The sequence below is a fragment of the Danio aesculapii genome, chromosome 15, assembly GCF_903798145.1.
Source record: "Danio aesculapii chromosome 15, fDanAes4.1, whole genome shotgun sequence".
In the NCBI taxonomy this organism is placed as follows: domain Eukaryota; kingdom Metazoa; phylum Chordata; class Actinopteri; order Cypriniformes; family Danionidae; genus Danio; species Danio aesculapii.
The window spans coordinates 42,782,093-42,802,986 of record NC_079449.1 but is presented as its reverse complement, the minus strand read 5'-3'; the positions used below and the strand labels follow the sequence as shown (position 1 = coordinate 42,802,986).

Sequence of the window (20,894 nt, the reverse complement as noted above, 5' to 3'; positions counted from 1 at the left end):
GTGTGTGTGTGTGTGTGTGTGCGTGTGCAGGCCCGGCCCTAACCAATTGGGCACCCTAGGCAAAATTTCAGTTAGCACCCCGTCGCATCGCAGTAAATTCCACTGCTAGTGTAAATATAAGAAACTAAATAGCTTTGTCTTGGGCATTCTTTTATTTAAATAAAGCAATTGCACATTCAAAATACTTAGAAAGAAGGATTTGCAACGGTGGGACTGAGAAACCTCAGCAGCGCATTTAAAGACAGAAGAGAAGTATCTGACACCAGTCTAATAATAAACACGTGATTTTAAGAATAAAATAAGATGTAATAATATAAACGAAAAACCTAAAGATACATGCATCATGTAGATTACTGTATAATACACTATATACTTTTTCTGATATACAAATTATAATAATTCATATAAGAAACCATTTTAATTTTATTGTCATTGCAGTGAAATGCTAATTAGCAGAATGCAAAAAAATGAGTGAATTGCAGTATAATATACTATGCGGTAATGCTAAGCTAGTAAGCTATGCTCTAACATTAATGATGTGCACTTTAACACTTTAACAAAGTTTTTGATAAATGCACTTTAGACACTATCAACTGTAACACAACAAACTGCTAGGCGTACAACTATGGTTAAAATCAAGAGCATTTTGATTGACTACTACAAGCTGGTAAAACATCAGATAACCATGCCAATGCAATTAACGTTATAACACCTAATGCTGCTGAATAGATCTAATATTTACACATCTGCCTGAGAAAGGAATGATGGGGGTAGTTACATTACAGTTACTATTTGCCAGAACATCTATGCCCTTCCATAACATTAGCTGACATTAAAACGAACAGATAGAGCTAGCTATTTATTGATTAGCAAACCATATTATGCCATACCTGTCAACACTGGGATGTAAAAATATGAGACAACAATTAGCTTCAAATAGAAGAAGACATAGCAAACATTAAAAAATATTGACAATAAAATAAAAGATTTTGAATATTAAAATCAATGGCCTATACAGAAATTAAATCAAGTGAAATGACATTCATTCAAATTAGCATTACTACAGTTATTTAGTGAAGAGCAACAAAAATTTATCTCTCGTTTTGTTTTGTGATAACAGAGGTGTCACTGTAAGAATGCACAGATCTACAGGCTAATGAAAGCATTCTTATTACTTTAGTAACTGTTTGTGCTCATTTAAGAGAAAATTAGTTGTTTAAAATAATACAAGCAGAACGAACATGTTTACATATTATTAAATGTATGTGTCTGTTTAAACACACACCTAACGGTTGCGACGATCGACGCACAGCTTTAACAGAAAGAAAGTGGATGCAGCAGTGGCGGTTCTACGGGGGGGGCGGTGCCCCCGTGTCAACAAGCTTGATGTGGGCTTATTCTTTTCTGAATTCATAATACCAACTAATTTTAAGTATAGTGGAAGTTACACTTTTTTTTCTTCCCCCATTTCAGGCGCCCCCCTGGACGCACGGCGCCCTAAGCATTTGCCTATACTGCCTATGCCACGGGCCGGCCCTGTGTGTGTGTGATTGAGTGTGTATGGATGTTTATCAGTGAGGGGTTGCAGCTGGAAGGGCATCTGCTTTGTAAAACATATGCTAGATGAATTGGCGGTACATTCTGCTGTAGCGACCCCATATTAATAAAGTGACTAAGCCAAAGAAAAATGAATGAGATGATTTTTGCAGAATTTATGATTTATAGAAACTTTGAAATTTACAACTCTTTATTATTTTTTTATTTCTTATTTCCATGTCATATGTTAACAGAGTTTATACAGAAATCAAAGAGTGAAATTTAAAACCTTTTATGACCACTTTTAAGACTCTTCCCATACATTTTTAAGACCTCATCGCCACTTCAGGTTTTAACCGATAACATTGGTGACATTCTAACTTGCAGTTTATTTACTAAATATTGATTGTAAAAACTAATCCTAAACTAAAACATTATTCATGTACTGAATAAAAATGGCCGATGCAGTGGCACAGTAGGTAGTGCTGTCGCCTCACCAGAGATGGGAAGTAGCGAAGTACAAATACTTTGTTACTGTCCTTAAGTAGATTTTTCTGGTCTTTCAGTCTAATACTGCGAAAAAAAGTGTTTGTTTTTTTGTAAAGATTTGTACATTTAGTTCTAAAACAGTCCAATACTCTATAAAAAAAACTACATGCATTGAGATTTATTTCCTTTATTTCCGATGAGTTCATATTTTTAAATACAGAATTTATGCTGTTTAACAGTTTTTTATTATTATTATTATTTTTTATTATTATTATTTTTATTTTTTTTATGAGTTTTTATTGACTACATGCTTTTCCATATAGGTATATTAATTTTCAATTCGTTTTTTTAACTGTTTTACAACATCAAAAGTAACTTTACAGGGCAATTCATGAATAAAATATAATGCAAAAGATCCTAAATTTATCACGTGAATAAAAGATCATGTGCATTTTGGAGGTCGTAGTTATTTTTATATCATGATGATAAGGATGATGTCAGGATGATGATACATGGGCTGACTTTTTGAGTAATGTTTGAGCCATATTACAGGGTGTGATGCTGCTTAGCTACCTTCATAAAATCGACATTTTACATAAAAATTTGAAATGTAAGTTAGTTTATACTAATGTATCACCAAGATGTGAGGTCTAGTTACCAACCTTTCCTCACTCACTATCCTCCAGCTTAGTCCCTGATTTATCAGGGGTCGCCACAGCAGAATGAACCACCAATTATTCCAGCATATGTTTTATGCAGGGGATGCCGAAAAACCCATACACTCTCGCATTCACACATGCACTTATACACTAGGGCCAATTTAGTTTATCTATTCACCCATACTGCATGTCTTTGGACTGTGGGGGAAACCGGATATTTATCTACCTAGTGAAACTAAAACATGTACTGTAGTATTAATAGGTATTTTTTAATTAAGTACATTTTTGAGGCCGTACTTCTTTACTTTTACTTGAGTACAAAAGTGCAATCAGTACTTCAACTTTTACCACAGTCGTTTTAAACATGAGTACCTGTACTTCTACTTGAGTAAAGGATTTGTGTACTTTTGCCATCTCTGCGCCTCACAGCAAAAAGGTCGCTGGTTTGAGCCTCAGCTGGGTCAGTTGACGTTTTTGTGTGGAGTTTGCATGTTCTCCCTGCGTTCGCATGGTTTTCCTCCAGGTGCTCCGGTTTCCCCCACAGTCCAAAGACATACGGTACAGGTGAATTGGGTAGGCTAAATTGTCCGTAGTGTATGTGTGTGAATGAGTGTGTGTGTGGATGGATTGACGTAAAACATGTGCTGGATAAGTTGGCGGTTCATTCCGCTGTGGCGACCCAGATTAATAAAGGGACTAAGCTGAAAAGAAAATGAATGAATAAATAAAAATGCCAATCCAGCAGGGGGCGCCTATAACAGCAGGACTAACAGTTTAGTTACTGCAGTAAACAAACAAGCATGATGTCAAATCTAGTTGGATTTTATCGATTTCATAAACTACACAACATCCCAATAACTTTAGCATACTGATACAACATTTAATACCTTGTAAAATAGCATTTAAGACTTTTAAATAATTTTTAAGGTCCATGAATTTCTCTAAATTTACTTAACTTTTAATACTTTTTAAGACACCGCGGACACCCTGGTTAATCCTCTCTATCACAGATTTGACAAAAATAATTAAAGCTTTCATGCGTGATTAAAAACAAATTAAATGAAATATATAAATAAACAATCTGGTAAATTATAAATTAGTAGCCCACATCCAGTTTTGAACGCTGGAATGAATTTAGATGTTGTAACCCATGTTAATGTGGTATTTTAAGAACATCTCTACATTAAAAGAGGACGTTTAAAAAATTTACATTTTACACAATACTTACGACAAAACCAAAAGAAGATGTTTTGAAGAAAGCTGACAACCTGTAACCACTGACTTCGATAGTAGGAAAAACAATTACTGTAGAAATCAATAGTTTTTCATCTTTCTTCAAAATGTCAGAAGAAAGAATCTCAAAGGTTTAAAACAAATAAAGGGAAAGTAAATGATAACTGAATTGGGTCTTTTGTGTCTCCAGAATGTGTCTGTAAAGTTTCAGCTCAAAACACCCATCAGATTATTTATATTACCCTTAAGAATATTGGTATTTTCTCCTCTGAACACACTGTAGCTGTTTTTGTGGCTTGTGCCTTTAATGCTGGTTCTTCCCGCCCACCGTTCTCATGTGCCTGTCAGAGTGTGCCTCAATCTTCACCTCAGTTGTGTCAGATAAACAGCACAGTGACAGACATGAATGAAGAAGAGCTCACATAATGTTTGTGAAAAATACTACAATGATTGTTTTGATGTATTTGTTGTGGAGTTGCAATGATGAGTCCCACACAATGAAATAAAGATTTTTGCATTTTTCATTCATAATTTTCACACCTTAAAAAATAAGTTCAACCTCACATTGAAACTTTCGTCCGTCATAAAAAAATTCCTGTCACTTGAGCCACAGAAAACTTTGACAAACACAGTGCATAAAAGAAAGACAGACAATTGAGAACCACTATATGCAGGATTCAGTGACTGGCACACCTCTCCCCTGCTGCTGCTTGGATTGTGTCTGTGGTGTGTGTTCATACATTTGACGCACTGCCCATAGACATTATAATAGAAAGCTTGACGCCTCGTGGCCCTCTTTGGTACATTGCACTGTTCATCAATTATCTACTATAATGTTTATGGTACTGCCAGTACATACGTAAATGTGTGAAGTATCACAAGCAATGTATCAAAATTCCACCGATTTCCAGAAACAAACTTTGCATTTGTGGATAATCCAGCACAGCTCTTTGATAATGAAGTGAACTTTGCTTCCTCTCGATGCAGTTTTGGATGAACACAAATAAAACTGGATAAAAGGATTGAGTTTAAGATTGTTGAGGGTTCATTCCGACTGCGCAGAACTCAGGGTACTGCCGTGTACTTTGAGACTGCTATGCTGAATTAACATCTTCATTGAGATCTTCTACGTCCTCCTCATTTTTTTCTTACATTGGCGAGCCAACCAGGAGAACTTCCAAAACAGCAAAGCAGAGAAAGATAAGAAAAGCTATTTCTCTTATAGTATTTTTGTTGTCAGAAATCCCCCTCATTTAAAAAATCTAGAAAAGATAATTAAGGAGAGAAAAGAATTTGGATTGCTCAGTTTTAGCAGAAGGAGTTCTTGAGCCTATTCTGTACAGTTTTGTTTAAGATTCTAATGAAACTGAATCAAACCAACTCTGTGTGATGGCAGAATTGTATTGAGTTGTTGTTTCTAGTAATTGAAGCAAAGTGCTGAAGTTTAAGTTTCTAAAGTAACTGATATTAGTGTTGATCTGGTTTAATTCTTAAAAGTTCTGTTTAATGCTGGGCATGGGGTTCTGGATCTCTGTTTCTCTGGAACATAGATCTCTCTGTTGCTGAGCAGTGAGTAATTGTATTAACGTGACTTGCTAATGTTCAGAGAGTGAAGGAACAAAGTCTTTTCAATTACTCCAGACAATTTAATGAGATTGTGAAAATGGAAGAGATGATGGTTAAATACATTGCTAAGCATGGCTCAGAGGGATTGTTTGATGGTATAGAGAAAGTCGCAGATAAGCTATATGAATGGACTGTCTCTAAATTTGAAAATGTTTCCTAAATGCCTTAGAACAATAAACCTTTCACACGGGGCTTCAGCGTTAATGCTTGACAGAGGGCGTGTCTGAAGTTGTGGCTGATGAAATCGCCATAGCAGCGTCAGTGCTTACAGCAATCGGATTGACTGACACGTCTGTTGGCGCTTGAAAAGTTGAGCAAGTCCCAACTCCTGCAGCGAGCAACGCCACTGAAGCGGAGCCAACGGATCCACAATGCAGTTCGGCAGCGCCTCACGCCACCCATTCAAAGTGAATGGGAAGCGTTGAAGGCTTTCAAGCACTTCGAGCTGTTCTTACATCATTCAAAGTAACTAGAGAAAGAGTAGAGGAGACTCAGTGTTGTGATAATTGCTTCAAAATATTACCAGGCTTGTGAAACATTATGAAAGGAAGAAAAGGTCAGAATACTAAATGGGATTGCATATCTGAAAACTCACAGACTTGTTGAGATCATCCGTGGAAAAATTGTCCAGTAATTTGAAAGAAGCATGGGCAACTTGTCAGTTCTTCATAAAGAATGGCCCAACAGAAAATAACACCAGTGACACGTTAAATTCAGAAAGATTATGAGGAATGGGAAAGAGATTCTCGGTCAGTCAGTAGTCAATCCTCAGACTGTGCAATTCGATTTCCTGTGGCACCAGTTCATTCTAATACCACCATGCGTACTAGAGTAGGGCTGGAACCGATGGCTCATAGCATGCTCAGGGGGTTAACCCAAATGAACTAGAAGCTATGATCTCAAATATTGGGAAATTTGATCCTAAACAAGATCCTATAGTTTTCTAAAGAAGTTGGTGATGCATGTGTGTTGCTAAGAAGGTGCTTGCTTGAAATTTTGCCTGGAGCTTTATCTCAGAAAAAAAGACAAAACTGCAAACAATTCAGAGAGGAAACAGGCATTGAAACACTGTGATGTCTGTCAACTGGGAGAAAATACATGACACACATGAGGAAAGGGAAACACCATGAATATTTTCTGAACTATACTTGTAGATGTTTAAAACAGTCAGTGACAATGAGAGATCTCAAAGCATTGTTTGTCATGCATGTGGATAGAAAAGTCACATTTCAAGACTTTGCTTAGAAAAAAGAAGGAAAGCTCAGTGGTTTGTTGCAGATATGGAATAATGAGGCACAAGGCAAGAGTGTCACGCTTCACTCAAAAGGAAGACAAGTTATAAAGATTTGCATAAGAAAATAGCCAGATTAGAAAACCAGTTGGAACAGTAGAAAGGAATGAAGGAAGAACCCATTCACACATTTTCAGACACAGCACTGCATGAACACGACTGTTGCTCAGTCTCAAGCTGATGCTGATGTGAACTGTTGGAATTGTTTGATGGTAGTACAATATTTTGCAAAAATATAATTACTATCAAAAAGGGGGGATTCTGTATAACTTATAGCATTTTAACTTATCTGAAATTATTTCAATGATAATGATTGTTAAAATGTAATGCATGATACTTGATATGTATGATATTTTTATTCTCATTTCAGATTGAAATGTGTGACTCCTGGTGAAAAGTGATCCCATAATAGGTGAGACGTGCAAGCCAGACTAGGAGAAAAAGTCAAGAACAAGGATTCTTCAAGAGAACAGAGTGATCCAGAACCCCAGGCTCAGCATTGATCAGAACTTTCAAGCCCTGTTAGAACCAGAAATGAATAAATGGATGGGGGGTATGGGGGAATCAACTTTTTCCGTAGTAGTTTGGTAATACATGCTTCAGTGAATCAAATTTATAAATGTATTTAATCTACATTTCATATAATAATAAAATGTATAAGTTTTTAGTGTTTTGAGGGGTATTTAGTGACTATTTTAGAGGTTACTATCGGTCAAACTATAAAAATAGTGTGTCTAATTTTCCTTTTTTTGGGGGGGCTACAAGTAGATATAAACACCTATTTTACAAGAAATGTGTTTTGTGAATACTTAAGATGTCTTTGAGTGCTCTAGAACTGCCAGTTTCAGACTGTTGAATCATATTTTTCCTAGCATTGATTGGTGGTATTATGCATCCAAGACCCATTATGGGTCAAATGTATATTTATATTATTTTTAATTATTAATACTTTAGATATAAATCAGAGATCAGAGAAAGCTATGTCTTACTATTAAAGGGCTGCCCACCCATACATCTTGTTTTGATGTCCTTCAGGGGGAATCAAGCATTAATCCCCCCCAAATCCCCCTGTAATTCCAACACAATCTCACGGCAATTCGTAACTTTTTGATTTAGTGGCTAATTCGTACAATCTAATTCGTACAATTTAGTACGATTTGCTCATCCCCCAATGACGGTTGGGTTTAGGGGTGGGGTTAGGTGGCACGCCTCTTTTTAAAATCATACAATTTCGTACGACTGAACTCGTACGAATTCGTACGAATTAGCCACTAAACTGTCAAAACGTTTTCTCGTGAGATCAGGTTGGTAATTCGCACCCTGCTTAAAACCTTAAGAACACAGACATAAAGAAACAAATACATGCAACACATACTGATAGATTGTATATTTCTGTCCAATAAATGCATATATGTGGATGTCGTTGGGATGTCCACGTTAGGAAAATGGATGAGAGAAAACCCAATGCTTGCACACAAACACATCATTTTCAAGGGTTATTCTGCCTCCGCTGAGCCCAGGGTACTATTGCTTACTTTGAGACTGCTCTGCTGACTAAACTTCTTCATTGACATCTTCTACATCCTCATCATGCTTTCTCACATTTAGCATTTGTATGAAATGTACCAACACTTCAGCAAACGTTAGTGTCATAATACGACTGTGTACACTAATAATCCCTGACTACAATGTGAAAGTAAAAGTAAATAAAAGTGATGAAAAACCAGTTGAGCTTTTTTAAGTAACAGATAGCTGTAACTCAACAGTTCTTATGAAGAGCCAATCACAGTAGAGGATGATGTAGTTAATCATTTTAACGGTCCATCAACCTCTATAAAAACTGCATCTCTAAGGAAACCTCACAACAGAATTGAAGCATATTCAAAGGCATCACCTGGAGTCGGAGCCGCAGGTTAGTGGATCAACTAATGGTTTACCATGGTAAAACTTTAAATATTTCTTCAGGTGATGTTGAGATTTCATACTTGTGTTTGTTGAGTGCTGACAGATTAGTGTGAGTGTGCATTCATTTAATGACTTGGTTTATATTAAGTTTTTAATTCACTTACTAAATTATTTAATACTAATTTAATACAGTAATTTTAAGGAAATAAACTACCATAATTTAGTCAAGCCAACAATCAATTCACGTGAACAAAATACTATATTACTTTATGGTAAACACAGTGTATTTAACTTTATACTGTTTATATTATAGCATTTAGATTTATTTATTCAATGCTACTTTATATTGTAATATTAATTATAGTAGACTGCTAAACTGTAATAAAGACTGTAGTACACTTTTACAGTAAAATATTGTAGGATAATATAACCTATAGTTATTGAAAGTTGCAGTGATGGTCATATTGTTTTAGTATTGTTTAGTATAGTATTGTTTTCGTTCAGAAAGGAGCTCTAGGAATCTGTGTCAGGTGAAAGGTAGATCTGACTAGCATAAAGTATTAATGAAATGAGGAAGTAAATTGTTTGCGAGCCAGACATGGGGTGAGTGAAGCAAGTGTAGTGAATAAAACCAGTGTGTGAATATAACCAGTCTGCAGAAACACTTTGATTAACTTTCTTTTTGTACATGTCATCAGATGGGAAAAGCCACGCCTACTAGTGCCCATCTCTCCCTCATTAGCATAAGGCATTTGTCTTGTTATGAATCTGTCACTATGCTGACACTCTGGCATTTGTAGCTCCGCCCTCTTCTGAAAAAATGCACAATCTCATTTGCATTTAAAGCGACAGTGACCAAAATGACACAATTAGGATCAAAGCTTGAAAGGGTCAGTTTCATAGAGTTAGAAAAGATTATTTGTGGGCTATTTTGAGCTGACACTTCCCATACACACTCTAAAGACATTAGAGACTTATTTTACATCTTGTAAAAGACGACGTAATACATCCCCTTTAAAGGTAAGTTTCAAGAAACCAGAGTCTTTATTACACAAAGAATGGTCAGGCAGACAAAGGTCGATTACAAGAGCAAACAAAATCATCAAGTGCAATCCAAAAGAGTCATCAAAAAACAGGCAGGAGATGTGTTAGGCGGCTAACATCAAAAATCACACAAGCAAACAAAGGAATCAAAATACGGCAAGGCAAAACAAGGAAAATGATTAGTAAAGGTTATAGGTAACAAGACTCAGCAATGTCTCTCTCTGTGTGTGTGTGTGTATTTGTGCTGTATAAATAGTCCATGTAATGGGTCTGTAACACGGGGAGTGACAGAGACAACTGAATTTTGGATCCACTTGCAGGTTTAATCAAAGTCAGGCAAGCAAAGGTCAACACAGGTGCAAATAGATGTATAAAGGCAGTCCAGAATCGTAGTCAAATGTATCAGGCGAGAGGTCAAAAGGCAGGCGGCAGACAGGACAATAAGATAAACTAGGCTAAGGTCAAAACACGGGAAAACTAGACTAGGAGGAACGTGTTGTAATGTCACTTTACAGAAGACTCGGCAATGTGAATGAGTGTGTGCACTGCTTAAATGGTGTTTGTAATCAGTCTTTGACGATCCTCAGGTGGTGTGAGTGTAATCAGTAGAGACTTGGAGCAGGTGTGAGTGTGTGTGTGGCATGACTGAATATCTAGTCCATTTACAAGCAGATTTGTAATTCTTATGTGCAAACCAGCGATCTAGGGAGTTACGATCGCTGGTGACTGTGACAGGGTCCTTGAGCAGCTTCAGCTGTGTGGGTTTGTAATTAGTCGGATCAGGAACCGGTGTGTGTGCGGTGCAAGATGGAATTTGTAGTTCATATATGTGGCAGATTTGTAGTTTGTAGTTAGATTGCTGGTGATTGTAACATGGAGAAGCTTTTGTAAATCAAAACTGCTGTCGTGACTAGAGGAACTGAGATCAGAAATTGTATTTTCTGTCCATGAACAACAAGAAAATGTTGAATTTAAATGTTAATGTGCAAACAGTCTGTCTGAACTAAGCTTTAGTTTAGAATTTAAAACTGCTTAAAGGAAAACGTGAGTATGAAAGGTAATTACATTTTTCAGATGTACTCGTCTTCTCCATTTCAGCAGAATGTTCACGTACACAGTGTCTGTTGTAACTGGAAATCAGGTGTTTGCTGGGACTCTGAACTACATTTACCTGACGCTGGTGGGTAAAGAGAGAAGCAGCGACCGAACTCTGCTGGACAAATCCTGGTTTGAACGATTGGAAAGAGGAAAGGTTAGATTTCAGGATGTTCAGTTATACACTGTAAAACCCAAAAAGTTAAGGTAACACAAACCATTTGAGGAAGCCGATTGCAACAAACCATTAAAGATCAAAAACTAATCCTAATGAGTACTGTGAACTTACTCCGTTTGAGTGAACGGATCAATTTGAGTTGTGTAACAGAAGTTGTGGTTGAAGGTGGTTTCAATTGACATTCATGTGGAGGAGACTCTTGGAGAGATTCTGCTGGTCAAACTGGAGAAGGAGAAATTCCTGATCAATGATGATTGGTACTGCAGGAGCATCAGTGTAACAGCACCCACTGGAGACTGCTTTGAGTTCCCCTGTTATCGGTGGATAGCTGATCAAAAGGAGCTGGTTCTTCTAGAAGGACGGGGTAAAGTCCTGCTTGAGGAAATGTAGTCTCCTTTGTGCATCTGTGTGTATTTATGCATTGTGTATGTGTGTATTTATGCATTGAATATATATTCCTTCAGGTCGATTGCCTCAGGATGAAAAGCTCTCAATACTGAAAGAGCACAGGCACCAGGAACTGGAAAACAGACAAAAACAATACAGGTACTAACATCACAGTTACAGACTTCAGTCATTTGGCAGTGAAAATGCTCTCATTTGGCAGTTTTTGTTTATTTAAAATACTTATAATTAAACTATACTTAGAAAAACACTTTATCTTGTTCAGGTTTAGGGAAAAATGAGGCAGGAACATTCAAAATTCACGTCAAAATAAACAAACAAGGAGAAAAGAGGCAGCTCCTGGTGAACGAATACCACACAAAGACAGAACCGCAATATGCGGTCTAATGTTCTGCCAAACCACCAGGGGGCGCCCTTGCTCTGAAATGTGACACAAACAAGAACTGGTTGTTCAAGAGATTTTTTTTATTTTTATTTTTTTATTAAAGAACAGCAAATATACAATTCAAACATGACATCCAAAATTACAAACGTAACCAACAACACAAAATAAACAAAAAAATTGATTACATAAATTAAGTAAACACAAACAACTCAACATAGAGATCTTTACAATGAAATTGTTATAACCTATCCAAATGACAGCAAGTTTACTAGTCGATTAGCATCAGCTCCTTTGCCACTATAATTGTATTTTTACATTTTTCCCTATTAATATATTGGAGCGATTCTATATACAAATGAAAATCTATAATTGCAACCTTTAAACAAGGTTTAGAGTTATTTAATCTGCATTTATGAACATGAAATTTACCAAATAAAATCAAAAGATTCATTATAAATTCCACAGATAAATTGTTTGAAACAAAGTAAAAAATGACATCTTTGGGGGTTAAATTACAACTAAAACCTGTTTTTTTTTTTGGACATACAATGATAGATCTTCCCAAAAATTTTTGGAATGTTCACATTCATAAAAAAGATGAATCAAAGACTCTGGGTGATGTGAACAGAATGAACAGTTTCCATCTGTCTGCATAAATTTTGTTAATGTATAATTGCTAACATAAATGTTGTGCAAAATTTTTAAATGTAGTTCCCTGTATTTATTACCTATGCAGAAACGAAAAGGAATCAACCAAGCTTTTTTCCACACAATATCTTCGAAATAAACATTCCAAATAATTTTTCCTCTAGGTTTTAAGGCTCTGTTTTTAAAAAATATTAATCTAATAACTTTGTTTGTACATTTTTTACTACAAAATTTAACCCCATTTAAGTAAAGTGCAGGATCATTTCTATTAATACTGTTTTATTCAGGCTTGAAAGCACTTCAAAATTATTAGAAAAATGGTCTTTTCATCAAAGCGATGCCCTATCGCTCATCCAATGGCTTTTCAACTCACTGGTTAAAGTCACAATTTTTAGTCAAATAACTAAGAGATTAATGCTGTCTCTTTTGCAGGTGGAAAGAATGGAAACCTGGCTTCCCAATGTCCATAGATGCCAATAGGTGCTCTGAACTTCCTCTGGACATTCAGTTTGATACTGCAAAATCAGTGGACTTCTGTTTGAATTTCCTAGAAGGGTAGGTTATACTGTCCATGTTCATTATTTTGCATAAATCCCCAACAAATGTGCATCTTATTGATTTCTTAAGATTCACTTCGACTGCTTCAGGGAAATATTTCTGATTAAATGGAGCAACAAATGTATGGGATCAATCTTTTGCCATTAAGTCCCCCAAAAACATTAAATTGAGCAACAAAAATTTTTTTATTTCAGTTTGAAGTCTTAGAAATTATGTTTCAGGTTGTGTGCGATGCCATTTCGAATGTCTTTACATTTTGTTGCATTGTAATTTTATACAACTTTTTAGATTTTTATTCAGAATTAATAATTTTTACTAATGATCCGTGACCTCAATATTTTTGGTGAAAATTTTGATCCCATAAAATGTAGCTTAACCAGAATCAGGCACTGAAAATCTGATTTCGAGCATTCAGTTATATATTTCTTCTTTTTCAGGATTGGGAATCTTGGACTTAATAAACTTGAGAGTGTGTTCCAGTCTTGGAAAAACTTTGCAGATTTTGAAAAAGTATTCATAATCATCAAGAACACAGTGTCAGGTTTGAATAATTTCTTTCCTAGTTATTTTATTATTGTTTTTCAAGATAGAGCCATCCACTGATTGTGCTGCCAAACACACACAAAAATAAACTGGTTATCAATTCACCCATTCACTCGCTTTATTGTTCATTTTGACAGAGCATTTGATCCAGAAATGGAATGAAGATATAGTGTTTGGTTATCAGTTCTTAAATGGCTGCAATCCTGTGATGATCAAGAAGTGCACAAAACTTCCAGATAAGTTTGTGGTCACGCAGGAGATGGTGAAGAACTCGCTGGATAGAGGAACCACACTGCAGGAGGAATTACAGGTCAGAAAAAGCACTTACTAAAAGTATACTATTAAACAAATTGAAACTACATAATCTTGATAGCACTTTTCTGTGTACTCGGTACAGTGTTGCATTTCAGTCAAACATTTTACGTTTTTTTCACTCAATTATCTAGTAATTAAGGGATATTATGTTGTTAGAACATACTTTTTCATAATTACAAGGTGTATTTTTTTATTAAAATGCTTTCATGTTATAACAAGATATGTTTCATGAGTTCACACTGGCAGATGTTTGAATTAATAAAGAACAAAGTGTATTTGGCGTATTGTCCAGGCAGAGGGCTTTGAGCTTGCAGAAGACACCCTAACTCATGTTATTCCCTTTGTCCGGAAAGAGAGGGATCTTGGTTGTTTCTCAATTCCAAGAACGCAGAGAACAGACTTGTGTTCTTGTGAAGACCGGTCTTGCCAGGTGTCCTCGGAGAAACGAACTCGGGACATGTTTTACGCAGCGGATGCCCTTCCAGCCGCAACCCATCTCTGGGAAACATCCATACACACTCACTCACACTCGTACACTACAGACAATTTAGCCTTCCTAATTTACCTATAACGCATTTCTTTGGACTGTGGGGAAAACCGGAGCACCCGGAGGAAACCCACGCGAATGCAAGGAGAACATGCAAACTCCACACAGAAAAGCCAACTGACCCAGCCGAGGCTCGAACCAGTGACCTTTTTGCTGTGAGGCGTCAGCACTACCTACTGCGTCGCCTCTCCCACGTTCTGTGCTTGATTACTGTTCTGTGTCAAAAACCTACACGATTCGTGTATTACCTGTTTGAAGATCACTGTTGTGTCTTGTTTCGTCACACCTCATTCTCACCCTGTGTTCTGAATTTATCCAACCGTGCATCGGCTCACCTCTGCTCTGCCCACAGTCCGTGTTTGAGTGACTTTATAAGCCTAACAATTAGCTCACCAGCCTGAGGTCTGTTCCATTCTTATCATTCCTGTTCTTATCTTTTTTCTCTTTGACCAGTCCTGCATCACCCAGAAGAAGGCTGAGCAATCTGACTGCTTCTTTTTCTATTTTTGTCACAATAAACTTTGTTAATTGTTCTCTTGCGTTTGGGTCTCCTTTTGAACTCTGACATGCTCCCCCTAAAATGCGATTTGGTGACAGGGCAGCAGCCAGATGACTATATAGCCCCCCAAATTTGCTGGTGGCATCAGTTGATTGTTAAGGATGAGATATGGCAGCGGTGGGGGTGAGGCTCCAGCGGAAGTGGTCTTTGGAGCTTAGACGGGGTTGACTAATGAGGGTTTAGTGAGCTTTTTTAATGTGGGAATGGTCAGATTGAATGTAACACTGGAAAGCCTCAGAGGACCCGTGTTTGGATGTGCTGCTCGGAGAGACTGTTTTGTGCTGCACCTATTTTAAAGAAATGGTGGATTTGAGATGTTTTGTGAGCGTTTTCAATGTTATAGGGCATCTGGTATCTTGACGTGTGGGATGGGTTCATGCTGTTAAATGTGACTGGAGGTTTCTAGGTGCCACTGCTTGGTGGATAAAATCAAGAGAGGCTCCAAGAAGATCTTTTAAGGGATGATCTTTGGCAGTGGTGCTCAACTCTGTTCCTGGAGATCTACCTTCCTGCAGATTTCAATTGCAACCCCCTTACCAAACACACCTGCCTGCAGGGCCGTGCACAGGGGGGTGGCCTGGTGGCTAGAGCCACTGCCCCTTTGCCCTCATTGGCTGAGGTGCCCCTCTTGCTCAGTCGACCCCTACATCCCCCTGCTCTTCACTTTACGATCGCCCACCAAGCTGAACTCTGTAGGAAGGTAGATCTCCAGGAACAGGGTTGAGCACCCCTGGTGTGTGGGAATATCAGCTCTGAATAGGGTGGGACTTGGTCAACTGTCTGAATTTCTGCTGGGATTCCTGATGCTGTTGGAGACAGGTGGAGGATGCAGAGCTTGGAGGGGAAGGGAAGAAGAGTGGCTGTGGACAGAGAAAAAGATGAAGTGTGAGAAAGTGATGGTGGAAAGTTGCTTGCCGGAGCCGTTTGCTGAGGCATGCTTGCATTTGTGATGACTCCAAAATTGAAGACAGGAGGAAAAGATGGAAAGAGAGGAGTTGCCGGAGTTAGTCTTTGTGCCACCAGCGGAGGGGGCCTCATGCTGGAACTGATGCTGGGGGCTGGAAAAATCTGGGGTAGAAGAGGTTGAATGACTGAAGCTGGGAATTGCACTGTTAATGGAGACAGGCTCACGCTAACATTGGCTGTGGGAACTGGAAGGGTATGTGATAGACGGGCATGAGTCTGAGACTGCAAAGTGTAGCTCTGACAGCAGGGATATGACGGTTTTAAATTACTGAAAAACAGCTGCAAGTAAAGTATATTGATCACAAGTGCTTGCAATTGACAGTTTTTGATCATATCTTTTTTTATCAGATTTGCACAATCCATAAACACAATGCTTTGGCTTGTTTTGCTCGCTTGAAAGCTTTACAGACCTAGCTACAGTTGGTCTGTGTCGGTTTTCAGGTGTGGCAAAGTGTCAATTGCATCCACTGTGCAAGATCAAGTAATTGAACTCAAGTTAAAAAACATCCTGCGAGTAAACCAGAATGAATGAGATGAGTAGTAATGAGTGAGCAATGAACCCAGCATTAGATGACTTTCCACATCGGATGAGGCTGTAGTGGTAAAATCTGGATGTGAATGAATAATAACGAACAGAAAGAACATTTTTCCAGTGTTGCCCTCCATTTGTCTCCAATGCTAAATACCTCTTTTTTTACAGGCAGGAAACATCTACATAGCAGACTATGAAATACTGGAGGACGTGACACCCAATGATACAGACCCTAGCACCCAGCAGTATTTGGCTGCCCCCTTCTGCCTGTTTTACAAGAGCAGAAAGAATGAATTCATACCAATCGCTATTCAGGTGCCTGTAGAAACAAATTAGATAAACACAATTACTCTAAAAGAAAAAGTCAGTGTCAAGTTTTAATAAATGTTCTGCTCTGGTTTCTGGAACAGCTCAGTCGTCAGACAACTCCAGGACAGAAGAACACAGTCTTTCTTCCCACTGATAATCAGTACGACTGGTTGTTAGCCAAAATGTGGGTGAAATCCTGCGACTTCAACATACACCAGCTGGTCACACACCTTCTCAGGACACACCTGATATCTGAGGTGTTTACCATAGCCATGTTCAGACAGCTCTCTGCAGTCCACCCTGTGTACAAGGTAGAGTATACAGCACTTGGTGTTTTATGACATGTTTGATAATATGCATTCGGGTCACTTCTATGTTATTAGTAGTTCCTTCTTGCCTTTATGGTTTTAACATATATAATAATTTTAGCTGGGCAAACCACAAACCTTCCCAAATGCAAAATAATCAATGTAAATGTTCAGAAGAATTCTTATAAGTATTAAAGGTGTTTTATAATTCAGTTTTTGGTTTTTGTGGTACAAACACTGGAACATGTTGGTCATATTTTCAAACCTCTTATTTTTTCACAGTTACTGATACCTCATGTCCGTTTTACCATTGCCATCAACACTGCAGCTCGTGAAACACTCATCAATGACACTGGGGTCTTTAATAAGGTATTTATTACCACTTCCTAGTTCCTCCCAAGGAAGCAAAATTTTACCTCAAGTTTATTTCTCATGTCCTTTATTCTTTCACATTACTTGTTTAAATAGTTAATTCACTCAAAAATGAAAATTCTGTTATTAATTACCCTAATGTCATTCCTATCTTCTGAGACCTACGTTCATCTTCTGAACAAAAATTAAGATATTTTAGATGAAATCAAGAGTTCTCTCATCCTCCATGTCCAAGAAACATTTAGACCACAAAACAGACCTTGTGGAACAGGGACAACGCTCATTAATCAACAGTAAAACTGTAAATAAGCAAGAGTTAGCCACAAGGGCTAATTTACATCTGTTGCCCCCTACAGATTTTTAAAAAGGCAACGTAAAATCAAATACACATTATTACGCATACAAACCAGTATTAATTACACCTCAAAAGACACAGCAAATATAAAGAGTTTTATACAAAGCAAGAGAGAAGAATTACACATGATTACAAACTTAATTTGCTTTTAGTCATTTCTTAACTTGTATTTTAATGTTGAATAACTCATAATACATCTTAATTCAATAGGAAGTGTATTCCATGAAATGACTGGCTTTAACTGGGAAGGCTGACCTTGTAAAAGTTGTACGTCTAAACTGCACAGCACAGTCTCTAGTCATTTTGTCCACTAAAAAACACTGTAAATACACTTCAAATTTGCTTGCCTACATCTTTAAATGACTCAGGACTGTTTCTGTCTGTGGAGGATAAGAGAGTCCTCAGATCTAACCTAAAATATGACATGAGTTGAGTTAATGATGGAAGGTCTCACAACTGTAATGACGTGGGAGAATTTTTCACTTGTTAACGCCCCATTCACACGGGGCTTCAGCGTCAACGCTTGACAGAAGGTGTGTCTGAAGTTGGGGTTGACGCGATCGTCATAGCCGCGTCAGCCAGTAAAATTAGTCAGCATTAAGCCACTGTCTGAGCTGGTGTATTAGCATACAGCGATCTGATTGGCTGACGCCTCCATCGGCGCTTGAAAAGTTGAGCAAGTCCCAACTTCTGCAGTGAGCAACACCTCTGAAGCGGCGCCGACGGATCGACAATGCAGTTCGGCAACGCCTGACATCACCCATTCAAAGTGAATGGGAAGCGTTGAAGCGGACGCCCCGTGTTAATGGGGCGTAAGACATTTGTCCCGTGATACTCTCTGTTGTTTTCACAAGGTCTCATCTGTGTTTTCATATTTTAAAGGCTAATAGCACTGGAGGGATTGGAATTAAGCAAGTGATCCACAGGGCCATGAAGACTTTAACCTTTAAATCCCTGTGTTTCCCTGAGGCTATGAAATCTCGAGATGTTCACAACCAGGAAGATCTGCCCAACTACTACTACAGAGACGATGGCATGATGGTCTGGGATGCTGTGAAAAGGTTGTTACACAAACATTTAGAAATTTAAAGTCTTTAAAGCTTCCTGTATATGCTGATTCATCATTTGTCTTGACATTCCTCCAGCTTTGTTTCTGATGTGGTCAAGATCTACTATAGTAGTGATGAGACCGTTCAGAAAGATGAGGAGATCCAGGCCTTTGCTCAGGATGTTTGCTCCTCTGGTATGAAGAATTGTCTCAGGAACGGTGGTGAGTACAGGATCATTTTACTATACAATTAATGACTCTGTGCAAGCTTCCAAGTGTAGAAGTTTGTTGACGTGCATATGGATTGCTTACATCACGGGCGTCCAAACTCGGTCCTGGAGGGTCGGTGTCCTGCAGATTTTAGCTCCAACTTGCCTCAACACACCTGCAAGGATGTTTCTAGAAAGCCTAGCAAGAGCTTGATTGGCTAGCCCAGGTGTGTCTGATTGGGGTTGGAACTAAACTTTGCAGAACACCAACCCTCCAGGACCGAGTTAGGACATGGCTGGCTCACATGAAGGTGCTTCTAAATGCACACTCAAACACATTATCAATATACACAGAGTTTCCAAATGTCCTGAGATCCCGGGAGCAGCTGGTTGAGTATCTGACTGTGGTGATTTTCACAGCTTCAGCACAACATGCAGCAGTCAACTTTGGACAGGTAGGATTTTATGCACTTCTCTGAAGGAATATAAACTAGGCCTATGCAAATTTTCTAGCTTGATTTTTGTGTGTCTCTCTTGTATTTCAGTTTGACTGGTTTGCCTGGGTCCCAAACACTCCATGCACCATGCGGAAACCTCCACCTACAGAGAAGGGCAAAGTAGAAATGAAGTATATCATGGATAGTTTGCCGGACCGCGGACGCTCCAGTTGGCATCTAGGAGCAGTTTGGTCCCTCAGTCAGCTCCAGGACAACGAGGTTTGATGACTGAATCTTCATAACTATATTAAGGCTGACTTCTGCATCAAGCGCATGCATATGGTCCTGGCGCATGGTCGCATAGCCCTCACCATGGCCGTCGCTGATGCGCACCTCTCCAAAAAATGTAACTACACGTCAGCATGATGCGTAGCGCAAGCTCTGTGATTGGTCGGCTTGGTAGCGCTGACAAGTGTGGCTGGGGGGCGAGAGCCGAGCAAGCCTGATGGAGCGAGTGTTTACAAGTGTGGAGTCCCGTAAAGGAGCACCAGCTGGAAACTGTTGTTTTGTGGGGTTTTTTTATGATTAAAGTTGCTGCACGTCTGCCGGTTCCCACATCTGAATGAGCGAGTTAGAGCTACTTGTACATAAAGGTAGTGTTAAAAAAACATAACACCAATGAAGAAACTCGACACAGAGGAACATAAACACCTCACTGCCATCTAGCGTTTCAGAAGTGTTATTGCAGAGCAACACAAACAGAAGCAGAAGTATAAATGCACGACTACACGCAAGGCAGGTGTCATGGGTCACGGTGATCACTTGACGCAGAAGTGTAAACCAGCCTTTACAGTACACTAGTTTCCAACATGCTTGTTGACCAAAGTAAAATAAATGCATTGTTTTGCCCCAATCTTCTCTCCAGCTGTTTTTAGGCATGTACCCTGATAAGTACTTCACTGATGAACCGGCCATGGAAGCAATTGAGAATTTCCGTAAGAAATTAGTTGAAGTCACCAAGATCATCAGGAAGAGAAATGAAACTCTGGAGCTGCCCTACTGGTATCTGTGTCCAGACAGAATCCCCAACAGCGTGGCCATCTGAAGATGCACTTGTGCACAGCTCTGGTCAGTGTGCGTGGGCCAATTTTGTGGTGTCATTCAGAAGATGCTATTTTTCCCCGGTATCTAAAACTAGTAAAACCTGTCAAAAACAAGTCTTGCCTTGTACTTGAAATTACTAACCCAGAACTACTAGAGAGTGATAGATTAACAGTTAAAACCAAGGACCTGGAAAGATGGACAAAGATTAAGAGTTAGAGAATCAATTAAATAAAGTTAG

At 38.4% G+C, this 20,894-nt stretch overlaps 1 protein-coding gene across 3 annotated transcripts; it reads left to right on the top strand.

The window, feature by feature from the left end:
- The first annotated feature begins 10,885 nt into the window (after positions 1 to 10,885).
- On the top strand, positions 10,886 to 20,657 carry LOC130241915 (polyunsaturated fatty acid 5-lipoxygenase-like). Of its 3 annotated transcripts, none has more exons than XM_056473902.1 (14): positions 10,886 to 11,035; positions 11,222 to 11,420; positions 11,521 to 11,602; positions 12,927 to 13,049; positions 13,490 to 13,593; positions 13,733 to 13,905; positions 16,683 to 16,835; positions 16,937 to 17,134; positions 17,414 to 17,500; positions 18,828 to 18,919; positions 19,004 to 19,125; positions 19,470 to 19,570; positions 19,661 to 19,831; positions 20,478 to 20,657. In XM_056473902.1, the coding sequence occupies exons 1-14, from the start codon at positions 10,886 to 10,888 to the stop codon at positions 20,655 to 20,657; spliced, it is 1,935 nt and encodes a 644-aa protein (XP_056329877.1). The 3 variants fall into 3 exon arrangements, with proteins under 3 accessions (XP_056329877.1, XP_056329876.1, XP_056329878.1); XM_056473901.1 differs by having other exon boundaries at positions 18,741 to 18,919; XM_056473903.1 differs by lacking the exon at positions 19,661 to 19,831 and having other exon boundaries at positions 18,741 to 18,919.
- The last annotated feature ends 237 nt before the right edge of the window (positions 20,658 to 20,894 follow it).